The following is a 14,484-nucleotide window of genomic DNA, read 5'->3' as shown; positions in this document are numbered from 1 at the left end:
TATTGAGCATACTTAATTTATATAGCCTTTCAATTTTTTCCCTTTAGTGTTTGGGATATGAATTTTCTTATTTGTTTTGTCCCTTTACCACCACTATTTTAGGCATTTGAGGAATTTTCTTTCTTTTAAAGTCAGATATGTATTAAATTTATTGTTTGTCTTACCCAACCTTTTAATCTGTTTGGAGTGAGAAGGAGTGGCTCCTTGCATTAATTAAATCACCATGTTGAGTAAAGTTACTCTATTGGATTCTAATTGGGATAAATATGCTCTTAGAATGTCAGAAATGACCTTATCTGTAACTAAAGTGAAAACTGCTTACTTCCCTAGTGTTTTTATGTTTTCCCTAGATACCTTGTTTGTTTTTTTCCGTAACATTAATATAGTATAGCTAAGGTCAGTTTTACTTCTGTGTATTTTATATATTTCAATCTGTGATTTGGGTAGGGGGAAAAAAGGAATGGAATATTTATTTATTTTCCTTTTTAATACTTCACCATTTTTAGCTTAGAAACAGAGAAAAGGAAAAAAGCAGAAAGGTTGCCTTGGAATTGAGTGAATTTACAGGGCTGAATAATCAAATAGAGATACTTGTTTTCTAATATTCCTCCTACCTTATATGTTAATATGGATCTGAATTCTGTTGTTTCTTTTTTTCTTCTGCATGGGTTTGAAGGGCATATATGTCATGGATGTAATCTTATAAAATATGCAAGGCAGCAAACTCTAGTGCTATTTAGAAAGAAAAAGAAAGCAGTGTGAACATGGGCAGACAGTTCTTGCTTAAGCCCTAAAATATATCACTTTTATTCATCCATACAGAAAACAAGCATGAGGCCAAGAGGAGGCGAACAGAGAGAGTTAGGCGAGAGAAGATCAATTCTACAGTAAATAAAGATTTAGAAAACAGAAAGAGGTCTCGAAGTAACAGCCATTCAGATCATATCAGACGAGGAAGAGGAAGACCTAAAAGTGCATCTGCCAAAAAACATGAGGAAGAAAGAGGTATGAGTAAATCCAAGCAGTTTTTTTTCCCCCCAAGTATTAAAGTTTTCTAAGATCTTAATTAGATAGTAGTGAAGAAACTATTTGGTAGGCATTGAACTCCTGGATTTAAAATTCCAACTTATATTTTAGTTTGTAAAAGCATTTTCTCTCAGGTAGATACTTGTTTTTTAAAAAAAAAAAAATCCATAAATTTAATTCTTATTGGAAAAATAAAGGCTTAAGTTAGGTAAATTCACTTTCTTATAAACTGATGATAGTAAAGTTCAGAGACAATAATTTGTGTATGACATCCCAAATAAGTCTGTTAAAATGGTTATACTTTTTTAAAAGATAAATCTAAGTTCTGTTAAGATATATTTCAAACTATTATACTGTGTTTTAAAAATTTACTATTGAAAGTGTTCTTCAGTTTGAATTTTCAGTGTTCTTCAGTATCCAAAAGCTAAGGTGAATTCTTCTTGGATAGTAAGGTGAATTCTTCTCTGTCTAAAGCATATTCATATTCTCCTTATAGATTTTATCTTTTCTTTGGATAAGTAGTGTGCCTACCAATAACCATCAACCATGATGTTTTTAACCATCAAGTTAAACTTCAACTTCTTTTTCTTTGATTTTTGTTTATCTTTTAAAAAACCTTTTATTGTGGAAAATTTTTTAAATTACACAAAAGTGAAAAGAATAGTATAATGAACCCCCATATGCCCATAATTTCAAGCCAGTAATTAAATGAAAAAGATAGTTGCTTTCTATAATTCTTTTAAAATCTCTTATCAAGTAAATCAACTGTACTTCAATTAAAAATAAATAACAATGTTATTAGACATCAAAAAAACCTCTGTTAGAATAATTTCATCTTCAGTGAAATGCGTTTAAAATTTCTTATGTTATTTGTGAGCTACACTTTGCTTTTTCAGGCATTCAGTCTTAAGTATTCAGGTATTCACCCATAAATATATTTTAGACATTGAGAATTTCTTACCTGTTCACCATTTCTCTGTTTTGTGTGTTTCTATTTGAAAAAAATTACTACTGTTAGTGTAAATAACTTCATCTTTATAGCTTTTATCAAAGTTAAAGATTTCTTAATATCATAGGACTAAAGGATTAAGGTTATTAATGTCTTTGACTATATTCTGTGAAGACTGTGCTTAGATACTCCTTAATCCCTTGGCTAATTTCAGTACTTATTCTTTTTTCTTCTATTATGCTGATCTTCCAGAGAGTTTGCGTTTTCTTCTCAGTTTGAATGTGTTTCTTTAATAATGGGGTGAACAGAAAATATATGCCAAAGACTGTTTCAAAAGGGAAACTAGGTAAAGGAAAGTCTAACAGAGAAAAAAGAGAAAAGGAAAATACTGCTTGGCCCAGAAAACAACATTCTTTACAGTTGAAGTAAAGGGAACATAATCCAAAGAATGGAAAAGGAATGCCTCTGGTGGTGGGTCAGAGGAGATGAGAAAATAGATAATGACAGTCTTTTCTCTGGGGAAATGAAGACTCTGTAGTTCTGGTACTCACTGTGCAGGTTTGAATCTTTTATTTTATGTTAACCTGAAAACAGAAGCATTTATTTGGCCAAATTTTTTTTCAGATATTTTTAGTTTGTTATAGAAAAGTTTTAAGAACGCTGTTTCTAGAGTAAGATATGCTTTTACTACAAACAAGGAAGACCTCAAAGCAATTTTTGTATAATAAAATGGAATCTTTTAATGTAGGTCAGAAACAGGGGCAGTCAGCAAGCTTTTTATGTAAAGAGCCAGATAATATTTTAGGCTTTCTGAGCTATAGTCTCTGTCAAAGCCACTCTGCTCTGTCATTGTGTCTGGAAAGCAGCCATAGAAAATATGTAAATGAATGGGCATGGCTGTGTTCCAGTAAGATTATAAAAACAGGTTGCAGACTAGATTTTGCTCTTGGGCTGTACTTACAGTCCCTGAAGGCACACCATGTTTCCTAAATATAATACTGGTGGGAAATATGAACATTTAAAATGTCTATATATTTTAGAATAGACTTCTTTGATATGCTTCTTATTGTTTAGTAGCCACTTAAATTCAGTATTTTTCCCTGCTCATAGGACGCTTAAAGAATTTGAAGCAAGCTTTACCTTTATTTTAATAAGGAAAACCTTACAATGTGTCTAAAAGCACATTTTTAATTGACTTTATTTTGTATATTTTGAAAAAAATAGAAGAATGAAAGGAAATCTTTTTAGACATCTAGGTAACAACATTATCATAAAAGCCAATCATTAAACTTAACTTTTGTTTAAAATAAGTCTTCATTTTATATGTGGGGGTATGATTATTTTAGATATTAGTAATGTAACAGTGACATTTTCACTGATTGAAATTTATCAGCCAATTTTGAATATCTTATTAATGAACATAGAGAATTAAGGTAGACTTCAAATTAAAGATGGTAGATTGAATAAACACATCTAGCTCTGTGCTCTCCCCAAACCCTAGTAAAGTAGGAAAGGGACTTTGTTTTTTCAAGGGCAAAGTTCCACAAGGAGAGGGAATAGGAGAAGCAGCAAAATTCTGGAAAGTAATAACTTCTTTAGTAGACCCAAAAACCTAAATTGTAAGCGCCTTTGAGAAAAGCTAAGAAAGAAACCTTTTTTTGTTTTACATCTTCCTTAAGGTCAGCAATTTTTTGCATGAGTTATGTCTGGAAGTGTAGAGGTGATTTGAAAGTCTTTTTTAATACCTTGCTAGGGCTGTTATCCTTTAATAAAAGATAAGGCAAAAGAGAGTTTCTGGTTTCAGAAATACCAAGCATCATTGAGGGCAGGGCTATCAAATTAAAATGAGGAAAGTTAGGTAAAAATTAGAGATGGTAAATATTGAGTTCTCCAGTCAGGCTTTCATAAAGGAAAAAAAAAAAAAGTAACTTGGATGAGTTTTTGCAGGGTGAAAAGAAAATGAAAACTGCCATTAATATTCTTTGTAAGAGAAGTTGTGGTAGTAATGAAACAAAAAGGAATTTCCTTTCTCTTAAAAGGAAATTGAAGATGTCAAAAAAGTACCTGGGAAATGAACTTTAAAGTGAGAATCTTATATATATATGTGTGTGTGTGTGTATATACATGTATATATATAAAATACGTAATTTTAAAAATGAGAATCATATATGCGTGTATGTGTATAGCTATGTCTATATATTTGCAAAAATGTCAAACTTTAACAGAAATCTGACAGACAAAATTGAAGAAATGTACCAGAATGTATAGCAATAGGAAAAGAGATTAAAAATAGAATAGAAAACATAAGAAATTTAGAGGACCAGTTTGAGGTCAACATATGTAAATAATTGATGTTACAGAAAAAGAACATAGAAGATGAAGGAGAAGGAAGCCATCAATGAAATAATTCAAGTAATTTTCCCAAACCTGAAGGACACTGAATTTCTGTATTGAAATACCCCACCAAATTAAGTGGATGGTTAAAACAAGATATTATGCAAAATTATATCATCATAAATTATCTCTCTTTGGTTAAAAGGAAAATCCTTCAAGTGTTCAAAGGAAATAATCAAAATGGTACAGTGAAATACTCTCCAGCAAGGAACAAACTACTTGTGTATGAACAACATCAACAAACTTCAAAAGCATGTTGAATGAAAGAAGCTAGACACAAAACAGTACTTACTGTACAATGCCATTTATATGATGTTCAAGAACAGGCAAAATGAATCTCTGGTGGTGGAATAATATTTCTGGTAGGGTGGGGAGGGATTGACTGGAGAGGAAAATGAGAAATTTTCATATCTTGATTGTGGTGTGGGTCATCCAGTTGTACACTTAAGATCGTATATTTCATTTTATGTAAATTAGCAACAACTTAAAAAATAACTATAAAAAGTGGTATAGAATTTTCTTAGCAGTGGCACCAGTATTTGGAATATAGTATTTTGCCTTTAAATACTAAGAGGAAATCTTCAGGTCTTTACTTAATCACACTAGTAACTAGTGTGAAGAAAGACTCAAGACACTTTCTACCATTTAGGATCTCAAAAAATTTGCTACCCATACTCCCTTTCTCAGGAAGCTACTGCAAGATACATGGCATCAAAATGAAGAAGTAAACCAAGAATGTATCCTGAACTTAGAACACAGGGTCCAACTCAAGAGAGAGATGAGAAGAATCTCCAGCATGATGTTGACGAGAGATCTCAACATGATAATTGTGCAGTAGGCCTAGAAAGCAACCATGGAAGATTGAAGTATAGCAGAAGACTTTCTTAAAGAATTTCTTCAAGAAGATAAAATTGATATATGTAAACATTATGAAAAATTTATCCAACTAGAAGAGAATTTGGGTTCAGTTAGTAATGAAAACTAAGCAAATGAAGAAAGAGAATCTTTTCAGGGAAAACAACGTACAGGAAAAGTGAAATAATTTATGTAATGAATAATGTAAGCGCAGTATCGATCTCATCAAAATGATAATATAACTGTAATGGGAAGATGTGATAAGAGTATGATGGCAAGAGACAAAAAACAATAAATCCTAATTTTTCACAGTGGAAAGTCGGTTTATAATGCCTGAAACCAGAAGTCCAAGATGTTGCATCAGATAAATGCTGTTAAAGTGCTGCAGTCAATATGCTAGCAAATTTGGAAAACTCAGCAGTAGCCACAGGACTGGAAAAGATCAGTTTTCATTCCAGTCTCAAAGAAAGGCAATGACAAAGAATGTTCAAACTACTGCACAATTGCACTCATTTCATATGCTAGCAAGGTAATGCTCAAAATCCTCCATGCCACTGTTGAATTTTTCCCAAGATTTTTTTTCTTCCCCTCTCAAACTCTGCTTCCTTGGACAGATTTGGCAATAGCTTTGTAAGTGATGTGGACATAATCGCCTACAATAATGAAAAACCTACCAGGAATTTTTTAATTTTTCATTTCCCCTTAGGCATACCGAGTCTTTTTTTCCCCCAGGCAGATCATTCTGAGTGTGCGAGTGTGTGTGCACATGTTACAAAGACAACTACCATGTTAATAAAATATTCAATTTGAAAAAAAAAAAAAAAAATCCTCCAAGCTATGCTTCAATAGTATGTGAACCAAGAACTTCCAGATGTTCATGCTGGATTGTAGAAAAAGCAAGGGAATTCCAGAAAAATACCTACTTCTGCTTCATTTACTACGCTAAAGTCTTTGACTGTAGATCACAGCAGACTGTGAAAAATTCTTAAAGAGATGGAAATACCAGACCAGCTTACCTGCCTCCTGGGAAACCTGTATGCAGGTCAAGAAGCAACAGTTAGAACTGGACTTGGAAGAACAAACTGGTTCAAAATTAGGTAAGGAGTGCGTCAAGGCTGTAAATTGTCATCCTGCTTATTTAACATTTGCAGAGTACATCATGTGAAATGCCAGGCTGGATGATTCACAAGCTGGAATCAAGACTGCCGGGAGAAATATCAATAACCTAAGATATGCAAATGACAGCACCCTCTGGCAGAAAGCGAAGAGGAACTAAAGAGCCTCTTGATGAAGGTGAAAGAGGAGAGTGAAAAATCTGGCTTAAAACTCAACATTCAAAAACTAAGATCTTGGCACATAGATGGGGAAACAATGGAAACAGTGACAGAGTTTATTTTCTTGGGCTCCAAAATCACTGCAGATGGTGACTGCAGCCATGAAATTAAAAGACGCTTGCTCCTTAGAAGAAAAACTATCACAAACCTAGGCAGCGTATTAAAAAGCAGAGACATTACTTTGCCAACAAAGGTCCGTATAGTCAAAGCTATGGTTTTTCCAATAGTCATTTTCAGATATGAGAGTTGGACCATGAAGAAGACTGAACACCAAAAAATTGATGTTTTTGCACTGTGGAGTTGGAGAAGACTCTTGCGAATCCCTTGGCCAGCAAGGAGATCAAACCAGTCAACTAAGGGAAATCAACCCTGAATATCCATTGGAAGGACTGATGCTGAAGCTGAAATTCTTAATATTTTCCTGACGTGAAGAGCTGACTAATTAGAAAAGACTGATGCTCGGAAAGATTGAAGGCAGAAGGAGAAAGGGACAACAGAGGATGAGATGGTTGGATGGCATCACAGACTCAATGGACATAAGTTTGACCAAGCTCTGGGAGATGGTGAAGGACAGGGAAGCCTGGCATGCTTCAGTCCATGGGGTCGCAAAGAGTCAAACACGACTGAGTGACTGAACAACAAAAGCAAACTGTATACTTGTTTAACTGATTAAAAATCAAAGCACAGTGAAAAATCCAGACAGAAGTAGAATCATAGTAGAACCTGAAAAAGTAATTTGTAACCCACAAAGATGATAATCATGATTTTAGCTGGCTTGAGATAATAGGTGGTTCTTCTTTTCTGTTTTAGTTTTCTGTATTTAAAAAAAAATTCTACCATGAACTTGGATTACATTTGTAATCAGATGGGGTAAAGTAGAAATAAATGTTGGTTATTCTTATTTTCTGTAGCAGGGCTAAGGTGAAGAATTTATTATATTCATAAAGGCACCATTGATATTCAGAAGGGACCATATTTAGGGTGAGGAAATTTTTTGATTGAAACAGTGAGCTCATGCTACTGAGAAGAAAGAAATATTTGAGATTCTTACAGAAATATTAGACTGTATAGAAATATATATGCAGTCTCTATTTAGTCTTAGAATTAAGTTCATGCATTTTAGTAACTCCTTTGTCTAATTTTAATATTTCAGTTTAGTAACATGATACTTTATACCATTTAGTATGCATCATAGTATTATGTATAGTATTTATTATCATTTAAAAAATAGTGAAAACTTTAAAAGATTACTGAATCTACTGCCTTTATGTTAAAAGCTTTCCCTTTTTCTTTTAACAGAGAAACAGGAAAAGGAAATTGACATCTATGCTAACCTCTCTGATGAAAAGGCTTTCGTGTTTTCAGTCGCCTTGGCAGAAATAAATAGAAAAATTATTAATCAAAGACTTATTCTCTGATATTTGTCTGCAAAATGTGTTGAAACTTTCTTCAGGATTACATCAGCAAATTCTCAAAACAGTTGCGGACTCTCAGGAGCATTCTGATTGCATCAATAAGGGCCCTTGATTGTTTTTTTCCTTATCATTTAGCCTGTGCCACACTTTGGGAGTGAAGCTATAGGCTTGGACTGTTTTGGGATTTCCTTGTTTACCAAGGAGTATTGTCAGTGTTTGTGTTTGGGATATATTGTATTTACTCCAAAAAGAAAAAAAAAAAAAAGGAAACAAACTGGTTGGCTGTTAAAGAATTAAAGGATAGGGTTGGGAGTGGAAGTATGAAAACCAGAGAAATAAAATGATAGTTTTCAGGTTTGCCGCCAGAGATGCAATATTTTAAATACTTTGAGAAAGAGTGACTTTTAAAAATATATATTTCAGATTTGAGCACTAACATTGCATATTTACAGTTCATTTAATAAATTGGCAATTGATATTTTATTGAATGGGGAATTAATATAAACTAAGTTTTGTCTTAAATTGATTTTTTTTTGCCTTTTATTTTTATGACTTAAGGTATGGGTTATATTTAGAAGCTACTTTCTAGACAGTTTGGAAGTTTGGGTGCTATATGAAGAAAAACATTTAAGGATATATCATACTTCAGATATAAACACTTTGTTTTCTTGAATGTAATTTATTTATTGGTTAAAAAAAACTTTTTTGCTCTCGAGATGGTGCCTGTTAACCTAAACATAGAATATATTTATTACATGCAAAATATTTCTTAGATAGCCACTTTTAAGCAGTAATGTTCTTTCTGAATGGATGTTCATTTATACATCCTGAAAATTATTTAAGTTGTTACTTAACCTCACTCTGGAGGAAAAAGAAAATAAACCTTAATATTGAAACTAATAGATTAAATAGTGTGCTATAAGCTTTTTGTTGTAGTGAAATTTGTGAACTGTATTTAAATTATTAATTTCCTAGTGTTAATGATAATTGTTTATAGTTGATTTGTTTTATACTTAATGCTTTTGCATTTTTGTATATCAATTTTGTGCTTAACACATTCAAACTTGGTAATGGTTGTGGCCTCTCCCACCTCCCCCCCACTCCCCAAATCTGTTTGGAAATTCTAAAGCCTTATTAAGGAAGGTAGCAGCAGTTAGACTTGCCCTTGCTTAAGGGAGAATTTTCCTTACAATTTCAACGACAGCATTGTCAGCTTCAGGCTGTTTCTCCCATTACTGCTCAAAGGTAAAGAGGTTTACAATTTTTTTTTTTTCTTTATTTAAATGGTAGCCAGCAGAGGGAGCTTAAGAGGTACTCTAGGTAGGATATAGGATTTTTCCTAAGAATCCCTTTTGCCTCAATCTCCATATTTACCTGCAAGTACTACTACATTTATCTTTTATGCATTTTAAAACCCTGGTAATAAAGTTTATTCCCAGGAATGTTAATGTGACTTTTATCTATGAAATAAAATGATAAGAAACTTTTCATTTTGAGAAAAAAAGTTAAATGATTAATATCTTAAAATGCTTATGAACTTATATAGGCATACCTCCAAGATATTGTGGGTGCAAATCCAGACCCCTCCAAAAAAGCAAATATTGTGATAAAGCAAGTCACATGAATTTTTTGGTTTCCCAGTGCATGTAAATGTTATGTTTATATTGTATGATACTATAATTTATTGTGTATAATAGTATTATGTCTTTAAATATATATATATGTACACCTTAATTTAAAAAAATACTTAATTGCTAAAAAGTGCTAACCATCATCTGAACCTTCAGAGAGTCATAGTCTTTGCTGGTGGAGGATCTTAGCTTGATGTTGATGACTGTTGACTGATCCAGGTGAAGTCTGAGGTGGTCGTGGCAATTTCTTAAAATAAGACAGTAATGAAGTCTGCCTCATTGACTGCCTCTTCCTTTCATGAACAATTTCTCTATAGCATGTGATGCTGTTTGAAAGAGTAGAACTTCTTTCAAAATTGGAGTCAGTCCTCTCACCCTTATTATCCTGCTTTGCTGAGTTTACGTATATTCTGAATTCTGTGCTGCCATTTCAACAGTCTTCACAGCATCTTCACTAGGGGTAGAGTTCATGTCAAGAAACCACATTCTTTACTCATTTATACAAAGCAGCTCTTCATATGTTAAAATTAGATCATGAGGTTGGAGCAATTCAGTCACATCTTTAGGCTCCACTTACAATTTTAGTTTTGCTGTTTCCATCACACCTTTGGTTACTTCCTCCACTGAAGTCTTGAACCATCCATGAGGGTTGGAATCAGCTCCTTCCAAACTCCGACGTATGCTGATATTTTGACTTCTAACCATGATTCACAATGTTCTTAATGGCTTCTAGGATGGTGAATCCTTTCTAGAAGGTTTTCAATTTATCCAGACCTATCAGAGCACTCACTGCCTATGGCAGCTATGGCCTTGTGAAATATATTTCTTAAATAGTAAGTCTTGAAAGTTGAAATTACTCTTTGATCCATGACCTACAGAATGGATGTTATGTTAGCAGACATGAAAATAATATTAATCTTGCTTGTACATCACCATCAGAGCTCTTTGGTGACAAAGGTGCATTGTCAATGAGCATTAATATTTTGAAAGGAATCCTATTCTGAGGAGTAGGTCTTAATAGTGAGCTTTAAATAGTAAATCATGTTGTAAACAGATGTGCTGTCATCCAGGCTTTTTTTTTTCCATTTGTAGAGCACAGAGTAAGTTTAGCATAATTTTAAAGGGTCCCGTACATCAAGGCTGTATATTGTCACCCGCTTATTTAACTTATATGCAGAGTACATCATGAGAAATGCTGGGCTGGAAGAAGCACAAGCTGGAATCAAGATTGCCAGGAGAAATATCAATAACCTCAGATATGCAGATGACACCACCCTTATGGCAGAAAGTGAAGAGGAACTAAAAAGCCTCTTGATGAAAGTGAAAGAGGAGAGTGAAAAAGTTGGCTTAAAGCTCAACATTCAGAAAACTAAGATCATGGCTTCTGGTCCCATCATTTCATGGGAAATAGATGGGGAAACAGTGGAAACAGTATCAGACTTTATTTTTTTGGGCTCCAAAATCACTGCAGATGGTTATTGCAGCCATGAAATTAAAAGACGCTTACTCCTTGGAAGGAAAGTTATGACCAACCTAGATAGCATATAAAAAGCAGAGACACTACTTTGCCAACAAAGGTCGGTCTAGACAAGGCTATGGTTTTTCCAGTGGTCATGTATGGATGTGAGAGTTGGACTGTGAAGAAAGTTGAGCACCAAAGAATTGATGCTTTTGAACTGTGGTGGTGTCAGAAGACTCTTGAGAGTCCCTTGGACTGCAGTGAGATCCAACCTGTCCATCCTTAAAGAGATCAGTCCTGGGTGTTCATTGAAGGACTGATGATGAAGCTGAAACTCCAATACTTTGGCCACCTCATGTGAAGAGTTGACTCATTGGAAAAGTCCCTGATGCTGGAAGGGATTGGGGGCAGGAGGAGAAAGGGATGACAGAGGATGAGATGGCTGGATGGCATCACCGACTCGATGGACATGAGTTTGAGTAAACTCCGGGAGTTGGTGATGGACAGGGAGGCCTGGTGTGCTGCAGTTCATGGGGTCGCAAAGAGTCGGACACGACTGAGCGACTGAACTGAACTGAACTGAAAGGTTTTCAGAATGGTAATGAGCTTTGGTTTCAACTTTTAAGTCACCTATTGCAGTAACCCCTAAAAGAGAGTCAGCCTGTCCTTTGAAGCGTTGATAGCAGGCACTGACATCTCTCTACCATGAAACTCCTAGGTGGCAGCTTCCAATATAGGCTTTTCATCTACATTGAAAATTTATTGTTTTAGTGTAGCCATCTTCATTATTTATCTTAACCTAGGTCTTCTGGATAACTTGTTAACAGCTTCTACATCAGCATATGCTGCTTCACCTTGCATTTTTATGTTACAGAGACAGCTTGCTTCCATAAGCCCCATGAACCAACCTCTACGACCTTCAAGCTTTCTTCTGCAGCTCCCTCACATCTTGGCCTTCACAGAATTGAAAAGAGTTAGGCCCTTCCACTGGATTATGTTTTGGCTAAATGTGGCTGGTTTGATCTTCTGTCCATATGGAAGATCTTCATATTGGCCATAAGGCAGTTTCCCTTTTCATTTATGTGTTCACTGGAATAGCACTTTTAATTTCCTTTAAGAAATTTTCCTTTGCACTCACAACTTTGCTAACTGGTGCAAGAGGCCTAGCTTTCAGCCTATCTTGACTTTTGACATGTTTTTCTCACCAGGCTTAATTATGTCTAATTTTTGATATAAAATGAGAGACCTGTGACTTCTTTTACTTGAACCTTTAACGTCTTTTTAGAGAGATTAACTGACCTTAATATTGTGTCTTGGAGGCCAGGGGAAAGGTGGGAAGACGGAATGATCGGCTGGTGGAGTGATCAGAATACATTTTTATTAAGGTCGTCATCTTATGTTGTCAAAGTTCATGGCACCCCAAAACAATTACAGTAGTAACATCAAAGATCACTGATTACAGGTCACCATAACAAATATGAAAATGAGAAAATTCAAAATGTGAGAATTACCAAAATTGACACAGACGCAAAGTGAGCAAATGATGGGAAAATGGCACCTATAGACTTGGTTGATGTAGGGTTGCCACAAGCCTTCGATTTGGTTTCAAAAAAGGCAGAATCTGCAAAGCTCAGTAAACTGAAGTATGCCTGTGCTTATTTAGGTCCCCAGAAAAAGCAAGAAGCTTATGGAGTATGTATCTCTAAGCTGAAGACCCTTAGAGGAAAGTCATGTTAAAGTAGTCATTGGAAGGACTTCCCTGATGGTCCAGTGGTTAAGACTCACTGTTTCTGCTCCAGGGGGTGTGGGTTCAATCCCTGGTCAGGGAACTAAGATCCCGTATGCTGTGCTGCATAGCCAACATAAATCTTTAAAAACAAAAATTAGTCATTGGAAACAGGAATGGAGGAGGTGGGTAACTAGGCTGGAATTTGCCACATAGAAAAGTACTTGTTTCAAATGTTCAAATATTAAATCATTGGCTTATTTAAAAAGTTCTTTCGAAGGGCAAATCTTAGGCTTCTCTTGTTTGTGATGTAACCTATTTAACCAATTTCTCTAAAAGCCCTATTTGTTGATATTATGTATATAAGATAACTCATTATAAAGATGAATTTGTCTAGGCACATTGTAGTGGTCTCAAAACAGTATTTTGTCACTAGTGTTAAAAAAGCCTTTCTTGTCAGCAGATGTCCTAAAAGCATAATTAGTGTAATTTTAATTATATAATGCAAAATTTGTCCTGCTCTAGTATTTATTAATGATATGATTATTCAAAATGCCCTAAAATGATTCCATGATTAGGTCTGTTGAAGGCATGTTCCTTCTTAAATGTGAGCAAGATCAAATAAAAGTTATTTGAGGGTTGTTAGGCAAACCTATACAAACTTGTATGTTTACCTTCCTAGCCAACTCCATACTGTTCCAAAATGTTTCAGGGGGCACATGAATGCTTAAGATTTTGTATGTTTGGTGGTGGTTTTTATTTAAGTATGCTGCTGCTGCTGCTAAGTTGCTTCAGTCGTGTCTGACTCTGTGCGACCCCAGAGATGGCAGCCCACCAGGCTCCCCCGTCCTTGGGATTCTCCAGGCAAGAACACTGGAGTGGGTTGCCATTTCCTTCTCCAATGTGTGAAAGTGAAGCTGCTTAGTTTTGTCCGACTCTTAGCGACCCCATGGACTGCAGCCTACCAGGCTCCTCCCATGGGGTTTTCCAGGCAAGAGTACTGGACTGCGTTGCCATTGCCTTCTCCATTTAAGTATGAACATTTCTTATATGTTTATGGGCAAGTTTAAACTATCTAAAAGGGAAATACTACAGATGACTTCTGTGGCAGTCGGTGGAAATGATCACATAGCTTGAGACAATTTATATCATGATGAAATAAAAATTTTAATTACACATGACTTAGAAATTTAGCCAAAGTAAATTCACATGTCTTTAAATTTCAGAAATACTTTAAAAATAATGGTAGGTATCCCATGATATCTATTCAGTTCAATTCAGTTGCTCAGTCGTGGAATTTTTCAAAAGATTCCAAGATAATTCTGATATGCACCTGTATTTTTAAAAGTGATACAGGTTTTTCTATTAAATGCTAGTTTTGGTGGTATAGAATTCTATAAGTTTTCTGTTGACAGTCATGATACAATGATACAACAGTTCAATCACTCAGTCATGTCCAACTCTTTGTGAACCCATGGACTGCAGCACGCCAAGCTTCCCTGTCCATCATTTACTCCCAGAGCTTGCTAAAACTCATGTCCATTGAGTCAGTGATGCCATCCAACCATCTCATCCTCTGTCATCCACTTCTGCCTTCAGTCTTTCCTGGCATCAGGGTCTTCTCCAGTGGGTCAGTTCTTCACATCAGATGGCCAAAATATTGGAGCTTCAGCATCAGTCCTTCCAATGACTATT

The 14,484-nt window shown here is 35.0% G+C and overlaps 1 protein-coding gene and 1 pseudogene across 1 annotated transcript in view; one reads left to right on the top strand and one right to left on the bottom strand.

The window, feature by feature from the left end:
* Window positions 1-9,583, top strand: part of C4H16orf87 (chromosome 4 C16orf87 homolog) — a 34,205-nt gene extending 24,622 nt beyond the window's left edge. Inside the window, exons 3-4 of the mRNA XM_043898375.1 lie at window positions 823-1,005; window positions 7,858-9,583. Of these exons, the coding sequence (XP_043754310.1) occupies window positions 823-1,005; window positions 7,858-7,976 (302 nt within the window). The 3' untranslated portion in view covers window positions 7,977-9,583. The remainder of the gene's footprint in view (window positions 1-822; window positions 1,006-7,857) is intronic.
* Window positions 9,584-9,737: 154 nt separating this feature from the next.
* LOC122691461 lies at window positions 9,738-13,481 on the bottom strand (annotated as a pseudogene).
* Between the last annotated feature and the right edge of the window lie 1,003 nt (window positions 13,482-14,484).

This window comes from Cervus elaphus, chromosome 4 (genome assembly GCF_910594005.1).
Source record: "Cervus elaphus chromosome 4, mCerEla1.1, whole genome shotgun sequence".
NCBI lineage: Eukaryota > Metazoa > Chordata > Mammalia > Artiodactyla > Cervidae > Cervus > Cervus elaphus.
Note: the sequence above shows the minus strand (reverse complement) of the source record. Positions and strands in the feature narration are given on the sequence as shown.